Below are 24,380 nucleotides of genomic sequence, written 5' to 3'. Positions count from 1 at the left end.
CACTCACGTTGAAAGTTAATGTTAGCTGAAGTAACATTGGCAGAGAAGACAACTTGCATTAAGTGCCTTTGCAGAATGGCCTTGGGGACATTGCAGCTCCATCCTCAGGACTGTTCAGAGGTACCTTTCCTGCTCTGCTACAGAAGCCTTTTTCTCTCCTGGGTCTGTACAGCAGGAGCTAACTCTTCCTGACAGTGTGGTCACCCCATGCTTAGTTCTACATTCCTTCCCTTTCAAATCGTCTTCAGCTGGTTTCTGTCAGTACAGAGAGCACTGCCTCATGGTAGGTACCCTAGCAGCAATGAAGTAAGATAGTAAATTTAACTCAGGTCCCAACTTAGGGGGGAAATTTTCAAAGGAAAAATTTAGAAACTACTGCCACAGTTCAACTAGAGTCAGTGAGAGGACCATTTCTGTGCAAAAGCCCAGTAATGAGGCCTGGATTTTTCCTACTTTTTTGTATTGTGAATCTGGGGACTAGAAACCCTCTTGAAGTCTTACCAGTGAAAATCAGATGGAGTTAGTGTGTTTTGTCTATGTTGTGAGAAGTAACTGTTAATTTTGTGAAAACGAGAATGCTTGTTTGCTATAAATTGAAATGAACGTGCTATGAATTGAATTTGCCATGAAATTAATTTCCGTTTCTAAAAAATAAGAGGATGGAGGTGTTGGTTATTCAGTTTGGGGAACCATCATGGATTTTAAGTCATTTTTCAGAAACCATGGAATTTCTAGGATGACAGCCCACATGAGTAGATATTATGGCTTGCTCCATGCAAATTGTGGTTAGATAGACTAATACTAGAGGTCTGAGCCATTCTTATAGATTTAAGCAGTGCAGGGAATGACAGAAAATAGGCAGTTCATATTTCACAGTTTGATTTTAACAATATATATAAATTTATGAACAAACACAAGATGAGTGATAGTAAAAAAATACGTAGATACGCAGTATAGGAAGGCCAGGTTTCTTGTAGTTACAGAGTCTGATTTATCTCTAGTTCACCTCTATGGCATCTGTTTCTCCTTGATCCTTGAAACCTCAGGGCTAGATTATCAGCTTTCCGTCTGCCAGGAGGATTACAATATTGTGCTGTGGCCCCTGTGCATCAGAGATGGAACAATATGGAAAGGATCTGTATCACCAGACATGCTGTGGGACTGAAACCAGGTTGCTGCTTACCTCTGCCACTTGCCAGTCCTTCTTGACAAGCTGTGTGAGCACAGTATATTCACAACACTCCAATACAGAAAGCCGCAGCAGCACAATGAGATGGATTCTTACACAGTCTTCCTGCAAGACTGCCACTGATTGATTGGAATATGTCTTCCTAAAGGGTTTTGATGTTGTATGGTACAGAAATAATGATTAACTTCAAAGGATGGAAAATATATTCAGTTAAACTAATTATTACAAAAAGTAGTTTTGAGGTAGTGTTTAAACTGTCTTTAAGCTGATCCCAAGAAGAATAATGCCAGTCAGGTTCGGTCTATATTTATACTATTCCTATTCCATTAAGTAAAATAATTTGTACAATTTCTGTGTATTTCATTCTGCCGCTGTGTTACAGAGCCATACAGCAAGAATAGGATTAAAAGTGTGTGCTAGCTCATAAAACCTCTTGCAAGAGCCACACTTAACCACTTTAGCCCTGTATGGTTTGTGTCAATTATATCATCAATGGTATTTGACAAGATTTTGAATAAACAATGAGGCATTTTGTGCATTGTTTTAGAAACAAAGCAAAACAGCAAGTAAAACCCAGGAGTGCCAAGAAGATGTAAATTTTTTTGCTAAGTAACATTGAGAAAATGCTATAATTTGAATACAATTTAAACAAACTAAAATATTTTATTTTTAATAACAGTCTAAACCACAGTGATTTGAAAAATAACAGGCTCAGCACTGTGTCTGCCAGTTAAACAGATAATAAATTCTATTAGGGTTGAGGAAAATAGAACATGAGTTTCTGAGGTTGTTCATGGAGTAGGGGCAGCTCAGTTAGATGCTCTCCTGAAGAAAGAGGTGCCAGCCTGCTTATGTTTGCTGTCGTGGTTAATGCTTGATGACAGTTTGATGCTCCATGTTGTGGATTTGTAGAGACACCCTCATGGGAAATGGGTAGAAGGATGTTATGCGTGTGGTAGATTGGAAAATTATTTAACAAGTTCCAGAAGAATGAAATGGTTAAAAAAAGGAAGAGGCTACTCTGCATGTCTAAAAAATTACTTTAAATGATGCCAGTTTATGAATGTAAACTTCAGGTTTATAAAACAGTACTGCTATAAGGGAAAAATTTATGCTTATTCAGAGGGGTTAGTGGTGAATAAGTGTAAACTTCAAGAGTGAACCACTTGCAGACAATATTAACTTAATACTGTATACCACAGATTGATTTTTCTTCAATTTCCTTCCCTTATTTTTTTATACATGAAAGAAGAAATCTCAATCTTCATTGTACTGTTATATATATATATGTGTGTGTGTGTGTGTGTGTTTGTTTGAATGCTTTAGGGCTATGTTCAGGAAAAACTGGTCTGCAGTAATATTCATCAGCTATAGAGGAGGGTCTTCTGACTGTTACTTACAGATTGCAAGTGTCTTTTATCTTGCAGTGTTTCGTTCTCGTCTTCCCTATTAAGCCCACTGTAGGAGCACAGCTGCAAGAAGTGAGTTTAGTAATTTTCCACAGAAAATTTTCTCGTCTGATCAAGATGAAGATTGATTTTCTTCATCCTAATAGCAGAAGTTCCACAGAATGCTCATGCAAAAGTATGAGTGGGAGGCAAAAGCATCTTTTAGAGCAAGACATGCTCGTCTAGGTTGCCAGCTGGGGACTTCCATCATCACAACTCTTCTGTCCTCTCTTGAGCCAGGGTAGGATCACATCATCAAAACAATTAACCAGAGCTAGGTGACCTGACAAAGTTGCCTCCTGATTTGAATAGGCAAGTATTGGCATTTTTCACTTTGAAGATTATTGTTTTCTAGCAACAATTCTAAATATTTGACTACTGTTGGGTTTATACCTTGTCTAAAATATGGCATATGGGCCACATTTTCCTCTCCTGAAACAAATTTTTTAGATATAATAACCAATGTTATTGCTATGATATTAAATACAATATTAACCTTTATGACCGTTGCTTTAAGTTAAAGGAGTTAATTGATCCCTTCTGCACCAATCACCTTGCACATTTACCAAAGATTGAATCAGATTTGGAAGGATATAATTCAATTTAAGCTCCTGAAAAAGCAAACATTGAGCTATAAGCTGACTGTTGAAAGGCAGAACATTGTCCAAGCGAATGAAAAATGTTTCCTGGTGCTATATTCAGGAGCAATGAAGTGGTTGGGGTTTTGTGTGTTCAGAATATTCAGAAATGTTTTTGAGAGCTTTTTGCTTTTCATGTATTTAACCTGAAAAATAATTTTTTTGAATAGTGTTATTAACTAATATGTTGCAGTTTCTGTTTTTTTGTTCAACTGCTGCTATCCTCACCTGAGAAAAATCCCTCAAGCTGGAAACTTTTTGTTTTTCATTAAATACTCACATATTCTACTTAAGCCATGGCGGTATTTTCCTTTCTAAGATTTCCTCTCTATCTAGCTTTCTGTCAGACCAGAGACTCTGTAAATTAACATTGGCTGATATTTGTAGCCACAGAATGATTTCATCCTTTGCTACTACAATCTTGACATGAAAGACTACAGTATACTTTCTACTATCTGTTTTGTTTTAGCAAGTGCCTGAAGGTATGAGCCAATTTAGCCCTTTTAGCTTCGAAGGTTACACCACAGTTTTCTGTTTCCTCTGAATTCACTAAAGATTTTTGTTTTCACTATGTTCTTTTAGATCAAACCTGGAAGAAGTCAAAGGCTCGCTCTTATATTCTTATAATTTTGAAAATAATTGCTGAATTGGAAATAGCTGGATTAGTAGCATAATTACTAGGCACAACATTGTCAAAATAAAATTGTAGGTATCCAAGGAACATCTATTTCTGACAGTTTTGGAGTATAGTCTCAATAGTTCATAAGTTCATCTTAGACCAGAATATCTACAATTTTTAGCCTTGACTTAGGAAAGCATTTGAACATATTTTTAAAAAACTTTTTAAAAACTAAGGTATTTTCTTCATGTGTCAGTGTCTATATTCAAATTACAGGAATCTTGCAACATTTCACAGTTCCTGGATTCAAGTACAGGCTTCAGGTGCAGACTTCCTCCCCCTTTTTTTTAATGTGGATCCACACCTCTTACTAGTCTGTGTCGGTCATCACCAAACTGCCACTGCAACTGGATTTGCAAATGCTCTCTCCAGTCTCAGTGAACAAAAGTATTGTTCAACCTCTGTGGTAAAACCAAAAGAATATCAAAAGAGAAAACCAGCAAAAATGCCTACTTTATCTATAGTGCTGTACACAAGAATTCCTCAGTGACAGCATAGTGGACAAACCCAGTATTTCAACATATTTTTCCAAAATCTGTTGCAAATTGATTGCTTCCTATTATATTTCAATGCATATAAGGAAGCCCCAAATGATTGTTTCTAAAGCCAGAAAATACCACCTGTAATAAACAATAAAAGTTTCAGAATTATTGTTATTTATACATTTTTGCTTGCAAATAAACTTTCTGAATGGCTGTAAAAGTAGCACTGATGAGACCATAACTGGAGTCCTGCGTCCAGTTGCGGGCTCACCTGTAAGACGGATGTGGACAGTGAAAGGATATGATGATGATGAAGGGACTGGAGCAACTGTTGTATGAGAGGAGGCTGACAGAGCTGGGGCTGTTCAGCCCAGAGAATAGTAGGCTCAGGGGGATCTTATCAAAGTGTATAAATGCCTGATGGGGGATATAAAGAACTTCTCAGTGGTGCAGAGTGGCAGGATGAATGATAACAGGTACCAACGGAAATACAGGATATTCCTTAACATGAAATTTTCTTCACTTAAGAAAAGACTTTTCCACTGTGAGGGCTGATGAATGCTGGACTAGTTGCCCAGGGAGGTGGTGAAGTGTTCATCCTTTAAGTACTCAAACCCATCTGGACATGTCTCTGAGCAACCTACTGTAACTGACCAGGCTTGGAGCTGGGGCTCTGAGAATGTGAAACTGAACACTTAAGTGAACAGGCTTTTCAGTACAGATGGACATGATTTTGTCCACTTGTGTGAAGAAGAAAATATACTACGTAATTATACAGGAAATGTGCATGGTTTACAAGCTGAAAGTAGACTGAGCCCAGGCTATATTATTTACATCTGGTGCATGGAAATGTTGAAGGATTGACGTATCTTGATGTTTGACTTCTCATTGTATGACTGAGAAAATGAGGTTGCACTTTTGCAATTTTGTCAGCCTGAGAAATTAAAGAAAATCATTCCCCAGAAGGAAATTGTGAGAATTATTTTTTGCAGTAAAAAGAGAATCTCTAAAATGGTTGTGTAATGTGAAAATGAAAGATAGGAACTCGGGCATAAATCAGCAAAAAATTTTTAGTACAAGTTTCCCAAACATTGTTCCATAGACTAAGACATTGTTGTGATACATGAAGAACGGCATTGTTATTTGTCTTGTTATTTGCATGAGAAGTCAATTTTCATAGAATCAGAGAATCATTGAATGGTTTGGATTAGAAGGGACCTTGAACATCATCGAGTTCCAACCCCCCTGCCATAGACAGGGACACCTTCCCCTAGACCAGGTTGCTCAAAGCCTCATCCAACCTGGCCTTGCACACCTCCAGGGATGGGGCACCCACAGCTTCACGGGGCAACCTGTTCCTGTGCCTCACCACCATCAGAGTAAAAGATTTCCTCCTAATATCTCATATAAATCTATGCTCTTTCAGCTTAATAGCGTTACACCTTGTCCTATCACTACATTCCCTGATAAAGAGTCCCTCCCCACCTTTCCTGTAGGTCCCCTTTAGGTACTGGAAGACTGGTCTAAAGTCTCCTCGGAGCCTTCTTTTCTCCAGGCTGAACAACCCCAGCTCTCTCAGCCTGTCCTCCTATGGGAGGTGCTCCAGCCCTCTGACCATCTTTTGTAGCCTTCCTCTGGACCCTCTTCAACAGGTCCATGTCTTTTTTTGTGCTGAGGACTCCAGACCAGACCACAGTACTCCAGGTGGGTTCTCACAGTAGCAGAGTAGAGGGGAAGGATAACCTCCCTCCACCTGCTGATCATGCTTCTTTTGATGCAGCCCAGGCTTTATGGGCTGCAGGCACACATTGCTGGGTCATACTGTTGAGCTTCCATATGAGCAATTCCATTAGCTGTCCTAGAGAAGCTGTGAGATTTTTTTCTTGTGCAAGGTGGAAAGGAAGCAATTCATGCTGGGCTTTTGTTCTTGGAAAATTAATGTTTGGCTTGACATTTTTGATAGTTTGTTTTCAGGAAATTTGCTGTCTTCCATGATGCATTTTAAAGGTTTGGTTCAGGACCAAACTTAGCCAAGACTCCTTTTTACAGTTTAGCCATAAATAGGTAAAGGAAGAAGTACAATATCGACAATAACGATATTGACAGTCATCACTGAAGAGAGCATTAAAAATAAAGTCTCATTTAATTTATAGTCAGAGCTATGATAGTGTTTAGCAATCCTCGTCCCCTGAGAAGTCATAGTTATTTCACCATTGGAAATTAGGCAGCAGCCACCCTTTTCCCTTTCCCGCTGTCTCTCCTGGATATACTTGGAAGGGTAATGCAGTAATGCCACCTACTACCCCAAACATATGGTGAAGTTGAAAGGATACATCTTTCTGTGTCTGTCACAGCAACCTTTGCCAGGCAAACATGCAGGGCATATTTTAGAGCTGTCCCCTTGGCACAACACCTCAGAGATGACAGAGACAGTATTGTCATGCAGGAAAGTGTGTTTCTGTGAAAATCCAGCTTTTCACTTCTTTTCTTGTGTGTTGAATAAAATTAATGGATTAAGAAACATGTAGTTAAAAATAGTTTATAAGCCTGGATTTGGCTAGCATGATATTACGACAACATAGTGTCCCAGTAGGGATCACTGTGGTGCATTTTTGCTGCCACATTTTGAGTTCTTTGTCATGGTGATTGTTGACCTCTGTGGGAAGTGAACTGTTGGATTCAAAAATACAGTATTTTCTTAAATTATTCTGTGTAAATCTGAGACTTTGTGATAGTACTGCAGCAACCTGAGATAGTGAATACCACTAAATTAGCCCTAATTTTCATTACAAGTCTTGTGATGTAGTCTGTACGAAGCATAGGTTCCTCTGTTGGGGTGAATGTTTGCCAGAGAGAGCTTCCAAAGAACTGGTGAGCAGATACTCAGCACGACCCTTTTCTGGTCCTTTGTGTATTTCCTCGTGTGGACAGCTGTTGTTATGGGCGAGTGGTCAGTGTGCTCTGCAAATGAGTCATTTAGGTCCTACTGAGCGATATGGGGCAAAAGAAACCATAACAAGGATGCGTTGCAAGTAGTGTAAACTGTGCTACTCTGACATGCTCAACAAGTCAGGCACAAAATTTGGCCAAAACACAGCAAAAAACCTGCCTCATGTCTTCTGAAAAAAAAATCCCACCTGTTTTTTCTTTGTAAGCCTTTGGATTCTTTCAGTGTTTCTCCATCAGCTAAGCAGAGAACTGGTTGGCATTCTCACCATTTACAGTTTGATCCGTCAGCGTATGTTGCAGTCAGCAAAGTTAGTATCTAGCAAAAATGTGCTGTGGTTGACAAAACATGAGTTACTTGAGTATGTAAAAGAGAAAGTGTTGTTCATACAGAATTGCACTTTAGTGATCTTTATTTTCAATGTGTGATGGAAATTAATTTGGGGGAAAATGTATCACAGTTGCTGATAGCTGTCTGATTTATGCATACGTTACCTTGCCAGTGCAGCACCAAGCTGTAAAGAGAGTGTTTCTTTGGTCAGTATTTCATTTTCATAAAGGCTAATAATGTCTTCCATTAGCCCATTAGCAGGATTATAAAACTTGAAACACACATGGTAATAAATCTCCAATTACCAAGTTGTAAACAGCAGCTTAATGGTAATTTCAGTATAGTGGCTCGCTGGCTGATTTGAGAATCCATCCTTCTTTGTAAATAGAGCAGAGATTGCCTAAGGCTCGGCCCACCTGCGGAGGGAGAGGTTGTCCAAGTGAAGTGGCCTGATGGAAAACTGTATGGTGCAAAGTATCTGGGAACAAACACAGCTCACATGTATCAGGTGAGTGTCCATATTTATTATCATGTGCTTGTTTTTCAGATGTCTTCATTGCAAATTGCTTATTCAGCTCTGGCACTGGCGTGTCCAGCTGCACATTCAAAGGTGCAAAAAGCTGGAGTGTGGACTATTATTGTAACTGTTAATGCATTTAAACCAATAAATAAAGCTGTCTAAACCATGACATGCTGTATACTCTTTGATCGTTGAGGTTTCACATGTTCTTATAAAATCAAGAAAATGGCTTATTTAATAAGAACTCAGGTAAGCAGGTGGAACATTAGGATTGAAAGATAACATTTGTTATTTTCTCCAGGTTATTTACTTTTATTTGATGTCAGGTAATTATACAAGTAATGATACGAAGTTAAGTATTGGTGTGTGACTATAATGAACCTTAGGCATTTCATAAAAGGATGGAAGGGAGGACAGTAAAAAGAAGAGCATAAATAACTCTGCTTTCATTTGTTTGAGGCATTTTTTAATTAATTAACACATAATCTAAGGAGCATTTTGTCTTCAGCAAAGGCAAAAGGGAGCTGAACACTGAAGGCAAGGCTAAAAAGCTGACTTCTGATTTCAGAGGCACAATAATTGGTTTTTTATGTGTTTGCCTTTGAGAAAAATCAGTCAGCAGCTTTGAGTCACCCAAGTGAATGGTAGAAACTGCAATAAAACAATCACAATAATAATAGCACTTCTGAAAGAATGAGAAGCCAGATACATTTCATTTATATATATAATCATTTTCACTTATGTAACTCTTTTCATCTGAGGGCCGCACATTAATCTACAAAAATGGCAAATTTACTATTATATCTATAGATAAATTAAGGCACAGGGAGGCTAAATTACTTGCTGCATTGACCTTCTCACTTTGCCAATGACTTGCAATCAAACTGAAGTCCTCAAATGCCTGATCCCTTGAGCTAGTCTCTAAATCTTACCTCTTCCCTTACATTTAGCAGCTGTATTATGTTGTGAAGGTGAAAAGTTCTTTATAAAATATAAAGATTATTGTTCTATAGTAACATTGATCTTCAAATCATTTAATCTTCTGAACAGCTGGTCTTCTGAGGAGTACTATAAGATATATTAGATGAATGTTGTTATCTTTTGTATTTGAAGGAATCTGATGTAGTCAAAAGAAACTTCTTTGTCTTGTTTCAGACCTCTTGGAAAACATGGTGAGATTAATTTAGTTTAAGGAAAATGGATTAGCATGTGGAGGTTCAGTAAGGCTTGTGAAGTTCCCCAGCATAACAGTCATGGGAGATTACTGTGAACTACCTTGAAACAACCCTTATACTGGGGGAAATAGCAAAGGTTAAAGATTAGAGGGAGTCCAGATTGCACTATGTAGGACTTTGAAGACTAACAAGTATTTCATTCTGTAGTACAGACGAGGAGGCTGCCACATGGGCACAGGTTACAGGAAGTTTGTCACATGGAGGGTGCAAGGCTAACTTCAAGACACATTAGTAGTTCTTCCTCTGGTCTTTCTGAATGCTCCCAGGATCCATGCATATACATAATCTGTTCTTCGTCTGGGTTGTGATATCTCTGTTGCATCTTTGAGATTCTTTTGCCAAGTCTTTTGTGTGATCTCTTAGATGGTATGACAAAAGGAGAGACTGAAAAGGACTCTCTGAAATGAGTATTATGATCTAATAAAGCAAATCTTTTCTACTTGGGTAAATGGGTGAATTTTCTTCATCTTCATGAGACATTTGTACCAAATGTGACAGTACTTGTGCAAGCTGGAGCTATGACACAATGCTCGAGAGTTGGTATCATCCAGTTTGAAGTTTGCCACCCAGTATCCTACGCAATCCCTAAGCGGAGTTACACATGCCAAATGAAGCAGGTGTTCAAGTGAAATTGTTAATGTGATCTACATTTGATGTCTTGATCATTTTTGATATTGAAGTTCACCATTTATTTTTGAGTTTCATTTGAGTTTACTAAATTATCCATTCACTCTATTAATTGCTTTCTAACAATTTCAGCTGACCCTTTAATTGACCCCTTCAGTGTTCAGGTCCCTTTTGCCTTTGCTGAGGATAAAATGCTCCTCAGTTTATGATGTCCTGATGAAATAAAATCTCATGGGCAGAATGACATACTACACAGATATAGTACAGCAACCAAACTCCAAGTAAAATAACCTGCTGGATAAAATTGATGATTTGAAATGCACTCTGCAGTCTGAATTGTTGGAGCTATTAGAGATTGTGGGTTTATATTTTGCATGAATCATTATACTATTGAAAGTCTTAGAGGAGCTCTTGTTGTGTTTTCCCTTAACAGTAGGCAAATTTATTTCCAGTATGGTATGCTGAGTTATAGCTGAAGAACTTCCAATTATTCTTCATTGTAAATGTTCAATATATTTCATACTGCAAGCCTGACAGATTCTGTGGTATGAAGCAGTTGCCTCCTGCTACACACTTCCAGTAAAAACAAAAACATTGCCCATTGAGGAGGTGATTTTCTGATAGCATGGAGCTGGCAGAGTTCACTTCCTGCCCAGTTCTTTCAACAACGATGCAAAAAACATGATTACGAACTGTATTATGAAAAAAACATATTACCAACTGTATTGTGCAGTAAGGAGCAGGAATAACAGAAAGGCTCCTCCTGCATCCTGGTGAAAAATATGTAAATTACCATCATTTTATTTTTATTAAACAAGCTTAAGCCAAATTGACATTTAAGTTCCTCTAACATACTACTAACAGACTAGGCTTATAGGGTTAGTAACAGGAACAGAGAGGAGCAAGGATGACTCTTGTGACTTTGTTATCCATCTGTGCTCTGTGGATTTTAAATGCATTCCAGATTTGTGCATCCCTGTCAAATTGCTTTAAAGAAATGCCTTTAAAGAAGTTAGTAGTTCATAGATCTGTACCCTGGCTTTTGACAATGGATATACTATAGCGGATTTTTCAGCTGTTCACAATTAATCTGACATAATCAGTCATGGCAAGGTTTGAATTTGAAGGTACAAAACACAGTCAATTTACAAATTCAAATACATGATTTTTTGGTTTTATCTCTGATAATACTTTCTCTAAGTGAATGTTTTCCTCGTTTTTTCCTTTGTGTTTGGGCTTATTCTTCCAGTCTCAGTCTGTTGTTGTCATTCTCATCGTCTCATTAAGTCACCTAACGATGCAGGATGGGACTTCTTTTAATTTTATAACAAACTTAAAGTACAGTTTCTGTGGGAGCTAAGACAACATAGATAATAGCTGAAATTCACAATTGCTAGATAAAGTATTAAAAAAAAAAAAAAACGGAACCTACTGAAAAAGCTTAAATGCTTCAAAGCCTCAGCATTTTAACATTCCCCACACCTAGTTACATTTCTTTTCTCATTTTCTGCTAACAGGGTTCATGTTGGATTAAATCTAAACCTAAGCATGATAAAGCTTTTCATCTTCTGAACAGAGCATTTTAAAGAAATTCCATCAGATTCAATAAAATTCTGTTAACTGGTATTTCCTTAGTTGTCACTCATACTTACTTTCTTTTGACATGGTCTTCCTCAACCTTGAAGCACAGGATGTTAAAATTAATTTTTTATTTATTAAAAGCAGGTAGAAAAAATAGAGGCAAATAAAAATGACACGACGACATTTTAATGTCATTCCTACAAAATAATGTTGTCTGTGTTGTCACTGCTTAGCATTCCTAATCTAACCAATTTTAATTTATTATATGTGTGTCAGTGTTGATTTTGAAGTCTCTTTGCTCAGGTATTATTTTAAATTTATTAATGTGTTGAAATTCCTAAGAAATAACATATTTTAATGTTTTATTCTAATTTTATCTTCCTAAAATAGATAGCAAAATGTTTGTATCTAAATCTTCTGTGTTTGCACATATATTTTTGTGTAGGAACATTCCCAAAAGCTTCCTGCAAGAGTAAAATTATGATTTTATTTTAAAATACTCATTTTTTTCAATTAGGTTGAGTTTGAAGATGGTTCTCAAATAGTAATGAAGAGGGAAGAGATCTATACACTAGATGAAGAGCTTCCTAAGAGAGTAAAAGCACGTTTAGTGAGTATTTGCAGATGATAACTTTATACTATATATATGCTCAAAATGACAAAAATGCTATCCTGGACTGTATTCTGGATTTTCAGTCTAAGTTGGACAAATGTTTTGTGGAGCCTGTACTGAATATAACGAGCTAAATCAGCACAAAAATTAGCACAAGTGTCTGTTTGCTAGTGAGGATGGTTAGTTGTTTTTCTGGTACAGGCAAATATTGTTGTTAAACATAATTTTTTTCTCTTAAAAGGGATATCTTGATCGATCATCTGTCAGATCATGAATTATCAAGTTAGTAAATATTTAAATTGACAGGCAGTCTGTTCTTTCAGTATGCTTATAGCATGTCTATACTTTTTAGAAAGCTTTCCAATTTCTCAGACCCTTGTGATTTTAAAAGAATTGAGTTTAATAAAAATGCAATTAACTTGTTCTAAGAAAGAAAGTGCCTGATCATAACTCATTAGTGTCACTGGCAGGATTCATCAGCATTTCACTAGTCATTGGTTTAAAACCAAATCTTTGCTATATTTTTGAAACAACAGCCACCAGCTAGTCATTTATATGTATGCCATGTGGCAAAGTGTTAAGGTTCATGAAGAGTGTAACACTTAAAGGTTGAAAAGGGAAAGTTCTGCGATACAGTTGTTGGAGGAGGCAAGATGACTGCTGTTACCTGTCTTTGTCATTAATGCTAAATATTGTGCAATTCAATCCATTACCAAGTCTACTCAGAACAGCGCCATGTTCTTCTAATGCCTGTGTTCTACTTTAGAGCTATTTGTTCAAAACTGCATTGCAATGCATTGCATGTTAAATTTTAGCTTTCTTAACATGTAAAACCAAAGCATAAGATGCAAAAATCTTGTCATAATTTAGAACAAACAATAACTCATTGTTGTGAATGAAAAATTCCCTCTTAATCCTTTCAGTGAAGCATTGAAAGGGAGAGCAGTGTGCAGTATATTTTTCATTGCTGCAGGGAGGTGGTCTCATACACAATACCTGCTCACGCATCCATTATGTGACATTGATTAGCTGATTCTTGAAAGCTGGGTGCAAGCAGTTGTAGGGGAATTATGTGTAGAGTTGATTCTTTGGGTGTACGTCAGCTTGTATGAGTTTAGTGGAATAACATAACATTTTGTGGTGAGGCAGCTAAAGAAGGTTTCAGTTTGACTTTCCTATGCTTCTTGCCAGATGCAGCTGCCATCATTGTTATTATCATAATTTCCTTTCATCCAGTTCTCAGCAGCCAACTCCAGCATGGGTGCTGTATGTTTCCTAAGGTGGGGGTGTGTTAAAGGAAAGGACTGACATCATGTAAAGCTGGGAATGGAAGAGAGAAAGAGAAATGTGAGGGAGTAAGTGCTCACCAGCAGGATGCCCAGTTTTACTGAAGGAATAGAATACAATTAGGACAACTCTTTCTAACAGGAGGTGCAATGGTGAAATATTTTTGGCTAACACACCTTTTTGTCAGTGTATTTGGGATAAGTGCACACATTTTTCAGTGTCCTGACCATCTAGGGTTAAGAAAGTTGTCTTGGAAAATGTAAAATGAACCACCTGGTTATATTCAATGGGATTTTTCATTGTAGTTGAAATGCATTCCATTTCTGGGGTTTTTTTTGTTGTTTTAAGAGACTATTTGTAAGAAGCATTTGTAATTAACTGCATGTTCTGTAGAATGTGAACAGTTGCATTTCACTAAGGATAATGATATAGTTGGGTTTATGCTACTCTTCTTAAAATGAAGTTTCTATAGTTTGTTTTTTTTTTTTTTTTTAATGTTTGACACCATGAACTTCACAGGGGAATTAAACATAGGTAAAAAACATTTAATTTGGTCAACCAAATAAAACAAACCACAGCCTGTGCTCTGACCTTTGCCTGATTTCCTGGTATTGCCCCAAGTTCTATAAATAAGTAGCTTAGTCCTCAAGGTGTGACCAGCACCTCCTTCCACTCCTCGTGCTGAAGTCAGTGCAAGTTGAAGACAGCTTATGATATTGTTTCTGCCCCTTGAAATAAATTACACCAATTCCTTCTAAATTATTCTTTTCCTAAACCTGGGAATTTTACCATGACTTTGGTAGTGGAAGTTGATCCAAAAATTTCTGCCACTGTGTTTTCCCAAATAGCTTGCTGTTCACTGTCCTGCTGCTTTGTTTCAGGTGATTCCCAACTGTTTTAAGTTTGCTGACAAACAAACGAACTTGTGACTCTGATTCTTTGCAAATTAGGCAGTGTGCAGGTTTCTTTTCAGAGGGTCATGCCATAGTACCTTGCACTTAAAACTTTTCTGAATAACACAAAGTGGTGGATAAAACTTGATACTGCTAGGATCAAACCTGCCCAACAGTTGCATCACTTCCATGTTGCTGTTTCTGACCTTGAATTACAGTGATTGTGTGACCTCTGGATAAAATCTAGACTAACATTTGGTGTTAGTCACCTGTTTGTAAGGAACACTGCAGACCTAGAGAATTAAATGATGAGTAGTACATGCAAAATATGGAAGAGTAAAAATTATGCTTTAAATCTGCATTTAACAGATATGCTTAATATTTAGACATTTTCCTGAAAACGGTTGTAACTACATAATCAGTAATGATCTAGAGAAATACATCTGTGTTTCCAGGTAGCTTGTCTAAAATGCCAGAATATTATGGCCTGTATGAATCTGTATGTTTCACTAATGGCTGGTTTTAGTCTACAGCCTCTGACATGAGATTTGAAGACACATTTTATGGAGCAGATATTATCTTGGGCGAGAAGAAGAGGCAGAGAATATTGAGTTCCCGCTTTAGGAATGAATATGTGGATGATCCAGGATACCGCACCTTCTTAAAAAGCTCATTCCAGAAGAGATGCCAGAAGGGGCTGTAAAGGAAGCAAGAGAGAGAGAGAGATGTTGATTAAAAAACATACAGCATCGTTTGCGATTGGTTTGGTTTAATGGAACACTCAGTCTTACAATGAACTAATCCATACACCAGCTTCAGAAGCTGAAGTACTTGAGTTCTGATTTCTTCAGTTAATTTATTAAAGATTTTGTAATGTTTTGCATTGTGAAACTAAGGGGGAAACCAAGTGAGAGTAAGAGCAATAACACAGTGATATGCTGAGAAAACTTTCAGTCCTGCTTGCATTGACTTAAGCAGTAAAATTCCCTTTGCATTATAGGAGCAGATTCACATTCAGAAGAGGAGATATTTTAGGAAAAAAGAGGTAATTTCAGTGGCTCACTTTTTTTCTGTGGACAGGAAAGGATGTTAAGTTCAATAATAGCAGTTTTTGTAAAATATTTTTAAAACAAATACAAATATGTACAGTATTAAGACAAACAAAAGCAATGCTGTATTTACTTTGTAAAGTGCTTTTACATTTTTATGTCACTACGGCTTTAAGTAGGGTTTGATGTGGACTTAACTGTGGACATATATTTTTGGCTTTTAAGAAAGATATCTTCAGCACAGCAAGGGTGTTTTGTATATTTAAAGAGGCAGATTTTGGCAGTTATTTTTAAACATGTTTTTCGTAAGGTCTATTAAAAATAGCTATTTGTAAAATATAGTTTTCTTTCATTGAGTGTATGAAAATTAGAGTTTTTACATGCTTATCAGCCTAGTTTTAAAGGAATATATTATGGTCTACCTTTAAAAGTAATATTCTGTCAATGTAATGTGTTTTAAAATAAACAAACAAATAAATGCTGTCCTTTTATTTGCAGCATTTTGTCTGTTGATGTGATTTTCAGTCCTACTATTTTGTACCTATAGGAGTCAAGAAACTCCACTATATGCAGTATGCATGTAGTTTCCTGAACATGACTGAGTATACACACATACAAGTACATAGCTTGCTATTAAAATGCAAACTTGATAAATAATGTACTTTCATTTTTTGTCTTTCTATTTCCCTTCAATCTTTGGGATCTTGACCTTTTTTGATGCTTCACAGAAAGCAGAAAGTCTGAATTTGTCTGAAACTCTTGAGTATGTGAAACTAGAAGAGAGCTTTATCAAAATGACATCATCTGTTTCTTGTAAATTGGACCATCAGCAGGATTTCTGACTGTCTGCCACAGGAAAAAGAGCCCTCTCAAAATCCGATTTAAATCTGAACAGTGCTGTTTCTAGGGTTCTGCTTGCAAAAAAACCTAAATATATGGACCCAAAGTATTTTTCATTACAAACCCCGTCCTTTATATGTGAGGCACACAGATCTTTGTTTCACTGTAGCCCTTGCATGATTATTCTTATTTTTCCTATTGGACAGTGAAATATTTTAATTTACTATGTGACACCTCAATTGACAATTTAATTTTTCTGTGTTACGTTAACTATCTTTTCTTGTACCATGAAATCACTCCGAATCTTTCGTCTAAGAAATTGCTTAGCTGTGACAGTTGGAATGTATTTCTAATTGACAATACTTTCTCTAGAGGTAGTCTGTTGTGGTGGTACTGTCTGGCATATGTCAGAATATCAAAGCTCCTTCTGGTATTGTAAAGGAAAAATAAAATCTAATTATACGTTTGCAAAATGCAAGATTGTTGCTGCCTTCTAGAGTAAATGCAGCTGATAACCTAATTACTGATGCTTAGCTTCAAAGTACTGTTCTAGGATGAGTGCTTTTGTGATCCACCATGAATATTCAAAAAGCTATGACATTATTAATTGGTTAAATACATATAGATACATTTTGTAATTAAATAGATGATGTTACGAGGGTACTACAGGGGCTAGAAATCAATGTACATTCTTTGCCTGGATCTGAGATGACCTCTTATGACAGCATGAATAAACAGCCTCATCTCTGTGAAATGGATCCAGCATCTTTCTCTTCAAGTTCCTTGAAATTTGCTGATTAAAGTATTGCAAAAATCTTTTAAAGGATTCATGCAAAAGTCATCAGTTGGCTTGTTTCCCCTTCTGCCTTTCAGCAAAAAAATTTTACTTTGGAAGTTCTAGAAAGCTTCAAAATGATTTCTGACCTTTGTAAGGTGCTCTAAAATACCTGCTATGTAAATTGAAAGTGTAGTCATTGTCATGATTGCAGTTTCATGCCTCCTGTCTTGAGACCTCATGGCCCTTGCAAACTGAACTGGCTAAACAAGTGGCCTAGAAAGAGCTATCCTGTTTCTTTACAGTTCCTGAAAAGCCAAATTTTTCAGTTTCATATCCAGTATTGATATGAAGCTTTCAGCAATATGAGAGAGCAGATTCACATGCAGTGGTTGGTGCATGCAGTGATTGGTATGACATGCTCTGGGAGACCAGGATCTTGCCTCTATCTGAACTGGACAGGTGGATAGCAAAACAGGGTTGTTTGCTGTCCATGTAACCAGCTCTCAATAGCCAGGTTCTTGCTCCAGTAAAAAATGTTTACATGTTATTTTTGTCCTCATATTAGGGACAGGGATGTCTTTGCTGATGAAAAAGCACATTGGCATTCATGTGTCTGTGTGAGGAAGGGTGAAGTACATAGGAAGAGTGAAGTGTTACCTTTAAAGACAGGCTAGTTGAATCAGCGGTGGTTTTCCTAGGGTTAAAAAAAAACCAAACAACCTTGTCTGTAGCAAGACAGCACTGCATATGCCGGGACAGGAGGAACCATGCCCTTTTTATTAGCTTATTGATACAAGAGCAAAGTAATCATTTTGCATATTCAAAAATCCCAAAGGCTATGGGTGTGCTTGTGAGTGTACCCACACAAATTAGTGGTTTGACCAGGATACATTTTTTTTTTTCAGGATATTCACACTCATCTGATGAAAAATATCAACAGAGAGTTTGAAGTACTTAAATTTATGCTGGATTGTGAAGTAAAATGCTTTAACACTACAACTTTGATTTCCACAGTTATAGCTAAAATCTGATAAAACCAAATTACTAGAATTAGATGAAAATTAGATTACTTCTCTTGAATCCTATTTGCTCTTGTATTACTGTAGAAAGCAATTTTGTTGATACTTAATAGGAGCTCTGCAATCTGTTGTGTTGTGCTACAGTGGTTAAAAATTTTCAATTAAAACCAAAATATTTTTACTTTGAAGCTTGTTTGTACTTTCTGGCTGTGATATAAGTGAACAGCAAACTTTTGTAATAGAGAAATATGATACCCTGATACTTACAAACGAAATATAACAAGATAGAAGCTGCCCCTATTCATGCAGTTCCACCATTTCTGATTTTGTACAGTGTTCTCCAGTGTAGAAGACATAACAGAAAAAAATTACTGGTAAGATAATTACTGCCTGAATAATCATCTGGGTAAATGACAAATAGTTGTATTTGTTACCTGTTCTGCTTGATCTAGCCATTTCTATTTAGTGGCACAATCACAACTGTTAACTTTGATAATAGATGAAGGCAAAATGATAATTTCACTTGCTGTTATGAATTACCACTTTTTCTTCAGTCTCTGCATTTTGTAGTGGTGTTTGTTTCTTGTTAACCAGCTGAAGTATTTCATACCAGTGCCCAATAGCACATTAGCAGGAGAGAAAGCTTATGTATGATGGGCAAGAGGAATCCTTCCTGCACATATCCACAAAAGGTATATCCATCTTCCTTAAAAATTGCAGCACCATCTAATAAATATATCACACACCTTTGAACTTCAAAAGCCATCTCTAAGGCTTCTAGTCTTGCATTGCCAATGTGTTAGATAGGTTTTTGTTCTCTGACACATCCAGCAAAAAGAAAATGAGTGATGATATGGTAGGGCATAAAAGTTTTACTGGAGTTCATCTGAGCTGTTGTGTGTGCGGTCTACGTGGTTATGGCCTCACTGTTACTGTCAGACTGAATTGTCCTGCAGCCATACTGCTGAGATGTTAACCTCAATACTTTACTGTGTTTCCTCTATATCTAGATTTGTAGGCAGAGCTGGTAGCTGCCAAAACTTTCTCCTGTAGAGCCTGTTCTGAGTTACTAAGAACTTCGTCAGTTTAGATATATTACAGTCAAAATTTTTATCTCTCAGTTTGTGCCTGAAAAAGGTCAGATAACTACTTTAAGTAGTTTCGTCATTTGGAAGAGGAAGGCTAAGGAAATAAATATTCTCTCTGTCCTGAAGTTTCCCAGCTATTTATCTGGAAACCTACGTGGTTCCTTTATGCAGTGAAACAGGGACTTGCTGGTGGATGGGGAAACGGGTGTTTCCCATTCAGTATCAGAAAGAGGGTTTTTAGTGTCTCTATAAATGTGATGTCATTTGACTGAGCTATCGTAAACTGAGTGCTCTGTGGACAGGGCCTTGAGATAATGTCTTGGAAGAGCCTGTACCACTTGCAGTGCTTGTCCCTCCTCAGTGCCTTTCTGGTGTTGGAGGGGACTGTGCATGTATTGCCACAACAGTCAGCTCAGCACTGACATTGCCAGGCTTGCAAACTGGGAGGGCCCGTTTTTGTTCATTCTGGTTACTTAAATGGAGGACAGAGACAGGCTCACCTTTGTTCTCAAACAAAGGAGACCTGCTAATGTTGCTGCAGTAGTATAGAAAAGCAAGAGAAAAATATTCTGACTTCAGTACAACAGTGTAAAGAATTGAAGACAGACAGGGAGAATTTGTGGAGCTGGAACGAGAAATAGGGAGACCGTATTCTGAAAAACAGATTTGTTCACAGTCCTCTGCAGAACCCAGGATGTCTGAGGCTCAAATTTCTTCTGGTATAAGCAAATGGCTGTGAAATGTACCTGCATCTTACTGGCTGTTTGCCTTTAGGAACAGCTATTCCTGATGCCAGTTACTTCATTAACTGAAGGAGTAGTCATCTTTGTTCTCCCAAGGATCTGATCCTGCTGTACAGATTGAAAGTCAGTTGCATGTGATGAGGTTTTAAATTTTTTCTTTTTTAAGATTGGTTACTAGAAAAAAAAATTGTGTGTTTGTGTGCATTTAAATTCTTATGCTAGAGTTAAGGTTGCAAAATGAGGAATACAGCCAACACCAGAATTTTCCCAGAATAAACATAATGTTTGAAGCTTCCTTATATGTTCCTTACAGATCTAGTCACTAGAGAAACTGTGTGAAGGAATCACCATAGTGACTCTCTGGGATGCACAGGGATAAAAGCAGGGAAGAGTAGAGATGAGGCACTGCATTCCCAACGGGCATTTCTTGACACAGTACTAACAGTTGATGGCAATGTCATGCGGCATTATTGAGGAGAAAAGGCTTAAGGAACAGTGTAATGGAACAACATTATCTGTGAAAAGTTTCCATGTCTAAAAGTGGTCCACTGCAGTCCATGTCAGTCCCTTTCTCTGTGAGCATGTGCACTGGACATAAGTAATAAACAAAGCTGCTACCTCAGGCCAGTCCTGATGTGGCAGCCATGGGTGACTTGCATGAACCTGTTGTTTCCCTTAAGAGTTCTATTAGATAAGTGAAAGCAGGAGCAGGAGGATTTGGTATATAAATATATTTTTTTTAATCCTGAATGAAGGAGGAGCAGAAGACAAGGTATTATTTTTCTTTTTCCTATTGAGCTATTGAAATAGCAATAAGATAGATTTCTGGGCTACATACCTCTTCTTTTTGTCATTTCAGGTCCTCTCAAAGGAAGGGCTGGAGTATTTCTGTTCTCTGCCTGCCCATTTTTGTAGCTCCCTCTTCAAAGTCTCCCACCAAAGGCAGAGGAATATTAGCTAAAATTTTTCTTCCAACTCCAAGCACACAAGTAGAAAAAAAAGACAGCTTTCTGTCTTCCTTTGACAATTGTGTGGACCTAAAATGCAAAGGACAGAGGTCTCTGGTAAGGGAGGCAGTTCAGTGTCTCCAGTTCTTCTGTACATGACTTTGGCATACATGAAGGACCTTGCTTAATGGGTGTTGTTTTAGTATGTATATCTGACTGAGTTTGTGTCAATGTGCTGAAAGCCAGTCTCTTGGTCCAAATTTGGTCACACAGCTCGTTATTCACATGCCCCAGATTTTAAATTCTTTACTGAAAGCATCCTTCATGACTGAAGCATCTTTGTCAGTAACATCTGGAGTGAAGTCCTGGTTCCACTGAAATCAGTGATAAATTCCCCCTTGATCATGGATTTTCAGTCCTTGATCTTAATTTAAAGACAATATTTGCAGTTACAATAACTAGAAAAATAATATATTTTACTTCTAATCAAACAGTATATTCCTGTAGAGAAAATCGAATCAATCAGAAATGAATAAATGAGCAGCATGCATTAGATAGCAACATACTTGACTTCACTGGTTTGTTGAAATAAGAAGAAATGGAGTTGTAGGTTTCTTCATGATTAAGCATTTTTAAGATATCATTTATGCACAAAGTGTCTTTGTTTCAATGAAAAGAAGTCCAACAAAGCTGACGTGGGTATGACAGCGGGTAGATAAGACAAATTAGATTTTATTGGAAATTATTATGGGGACATAAGCTATGTACAAAGCTCTAGCAGTAGTATGAGATGCATAGGTTTATTTTCACAGAACAGCCATCCCAGGCCCTGCAAGCAAAGGACCACAGTTCCATGTCCTATGGGAATGCAGTGCCTCCCCTTTTATTCCTGCTCTATCTCTTGTTTGCCCTGGAGAAACACATAATGACTCCTACAATTTGTCTAGTGGTTAAAAATATTTGATGGGGTGTCTTTGAAACAGAGAATATATTTACATAAACAGAAGAGGGTTTGACTTCTGAAAAATAGTAAGATATCTGAAATAAATCTAGAAATGAATTTCAATATTTATACAGGGTGGCGCAGGAGCTCTCACAGGTGAAACATGAACTAGAGGTCTAAGCAGTCACTTCTGGACTTCAGGAACCTAATTCCCAGGGAAATGTTGCTTTTCCCCAGAGTGCTTCCCGTATGAATTTTTGCTAGTTTTGGAGTTCAGGCTGAACTGGCTAGTGGCAAATAGCTGATGAGGCCTGCTCCTAGCGTGCCCTACTATTATTTGGAAAATAACCTTGTCACTGTTGTGTCTCCATGCTCCCTCTGTGGATTTTTATTCACCTGTAGGCTTAAGACTTGGCTTGAGACAGGCTGAGTATGTTCTGCTTCACTTGTTCATGTGCAATGCCTGTATGGTCTGTAGATGGGGAGCAGTGCTTCCCCAGCTAATGAAATGGATGTTGGCTGTACCACATAGTTGGAGACTACTGAAAAAAGATGAAAGAAGCAGCATCTTCTTCACTACAAGAAGCAGTGGTGAGTACTGCCATAATCTAAAAGCAAAAAAATGTGGGTTTTTGAATAGTCTCACCCTTGTCATCCACAGCTGAAACACAACATGGCACAGCATATTGTGAGAAGAGCTCACAACTTTTGACACCACCTTCCTGTGTGATTTTGGGCAGGTCTCCAGACACCCTGTCTTTGCTTAGAGAAGTTAGTGAATGTGACACCATGTAAACTGGTCCAGTAAGTATATTTTAAAAATGGAAGGTCTGATAGATGGTACGTTGTCGTATAACACAAAGAGAAACATGAATAAAACTCTTCATTAGCTCCTTTCTGTCAAGAGAAAGTCAAGCAGAAGCTACATGAGAGGGTTGCTCTAACTGGAAGTAAATATTTGCAGAAATAACTTCGAGCTGCAAGCACCAGCCACTCAGACAGTGGTGGTAAGTATCACCATGTTCTTAGCAAACAAGCAGGACTGAGGCATGACCAACCACTGCAGAAGTTCTTACCCCAACTCTAGGTAAAAAGGGTGATTTAAAGTGACTGTTGAGCTCCCTGAGGTCTTTGTCCCCAAAAGAAAATGGATGCCTGAGATACAGTAACAGTGTTGAGCTACAGCACCCTAAGATTTTGGAATAATCAAAGAAGAGACTGTGTCTCTGGGAAATTCACCTATTATTTGTCCAGGCTTCCACTGCTGGGGGTACTAGTTGACAAGCTCTGTAGGCACATACATAGACCACAGCCCCTACAAATAAATGTGATCAGCGTGCACTGCACCCAAGTTTTAGCACTTTGTCCTGTGGTACCCCCTCAAAGCTATGTAACAGTAGGTACTTTATGAAAAATAAACAGAAAACACAATAATAGACACTCATTGTGAAATGTCCATAAATTAACTGCTGAGATAGTAGTGAGAAAATTGATGTCAATTAGTAATGTTTTAAAAAGACACAGGAAATCAATTGAGAAACCCCAGGAGGGTAATCACTTGCCATCAGAATTATTAATTTCATAATGTGTTTTAAAAGAAAGGACACAGTAGCCACTGAGGGAGGCCCTGGAGGAAAACAAGAGTTTCCTTTTGTCCACATAGGGCAACATCACAGAGATTTTTCAAATGCAGGATGGGGGGCCCAAATCCCTGCTAAACACCATGTAGCACCAATGTGAGATCTGGCTGTGTGTCAGCTGCAAGTTTTGTCTCAATGAAAATTATAACAATACAGCAATTATAGCTTAGTTCTGCTATAAGAGCAGTCTCTGGCATCCCCTTACTGTTGTCAGGCCATGTAATCCATTTTCTCTAGTGAATTATGTGGTATTCCCTATGGCAGAAACACTGCTTTGCATTTTGCTGCATTCCTTTTATCTGGATTTTTTGTTTTATTCTTTGCATATAGCCCTTAGCCAATATAGTTTCCTTACTAGAAGCTCTCCCTTTCTGTCTGGTGCTTCTTTCCCCAGCAGTTTTAACGTGCAAAGGGCCAGATAGTGTGGATCAATTAAAATATTTTTATGGAATCATAGAATCATTAAGGTTGGAAAAGACCTCAAGGATCATCAAGTCCAACTGTCAACCCAACACCACCTGACCCACTAAACCATGTCCTGAAGCACCACATCTACATGTTTCTTGAACACCTCCAGGGATGGTGACTCCACCACTTCTTTTTTCCCCCGGGGAGGGTGCCTCCTCCCCTTCCCCGGCCAGCCTGTTCCAATGCTTGATCACTCTTTCGGTGAAGAAATTTTTTCTAATATCCAGCCCAGACCACCCCTGGTGCAACTTGAGACCATTTCCTCTTGTCCTATTGCTTATTACTTTAGAGAAGAGGCCAGCACCCACCTCACTACAACCTCCTTTTAGGTAGTTGTAGAGAGTGATAAGGTCGCCCCTCAGCTTCTTCTTCTCTAGACTAAACAACCCCAGGTCC

The 24,380-nt window shown here is 37.8% G+C and overlaps 1 protein-coding gene across 1 annotated transcript in view; it reads left to right on the top strand.

Annotated features, from left to right (window-relative positions):
• LOC104461499 (lysine-specific demethylase 4C-like) overlaps positions 1-15,172 on the top strand; it is a 40,150-nt gene extending 24,978 nt beyond the window's left edge. The window contains exons 5-7 of the mRNA XM_010073121.1: positions 8,102-8,221; positions 12,194-12,286; positions 14,996-15,172. Of these exons, the coding sequence (XP_010071423.1) occupies positions 8,102-8,221; positions 12,194-12,286; positions 14,996-15,172 (390 nt within the window). The remainder of the gene's footprint in view (positions 1-8,101; positions 8,222-12,193; positions 12,287-14,995) is intronic.
• The last annotated feature ends 9,208 nt before the right edge of the window (positions 15,173-24,380 follow it).

The sequence above is a fragment of the Pterocles gutturalis genome, unplaced genomic scaffold, assembly GCF_000699245.1.
Source record: "Pterocles gutturalis isolate BGI_N339 unplaced genomic scaffold, ASM69924v1 scaffold3217, whole genome shotgun sequence".
Classification (NCBI taxonomy): Eukaryota; Metazoa; Chordata; class Aves; order Pterocliformes; family Pteroclidae; genus Pterocles; species Pterocles gutturalis.
The sequence above is the reverse complement of the archived record's forward strand: the minus strand, read 5'-3'. Positions and strand labels throughout refer to the sequence as shown.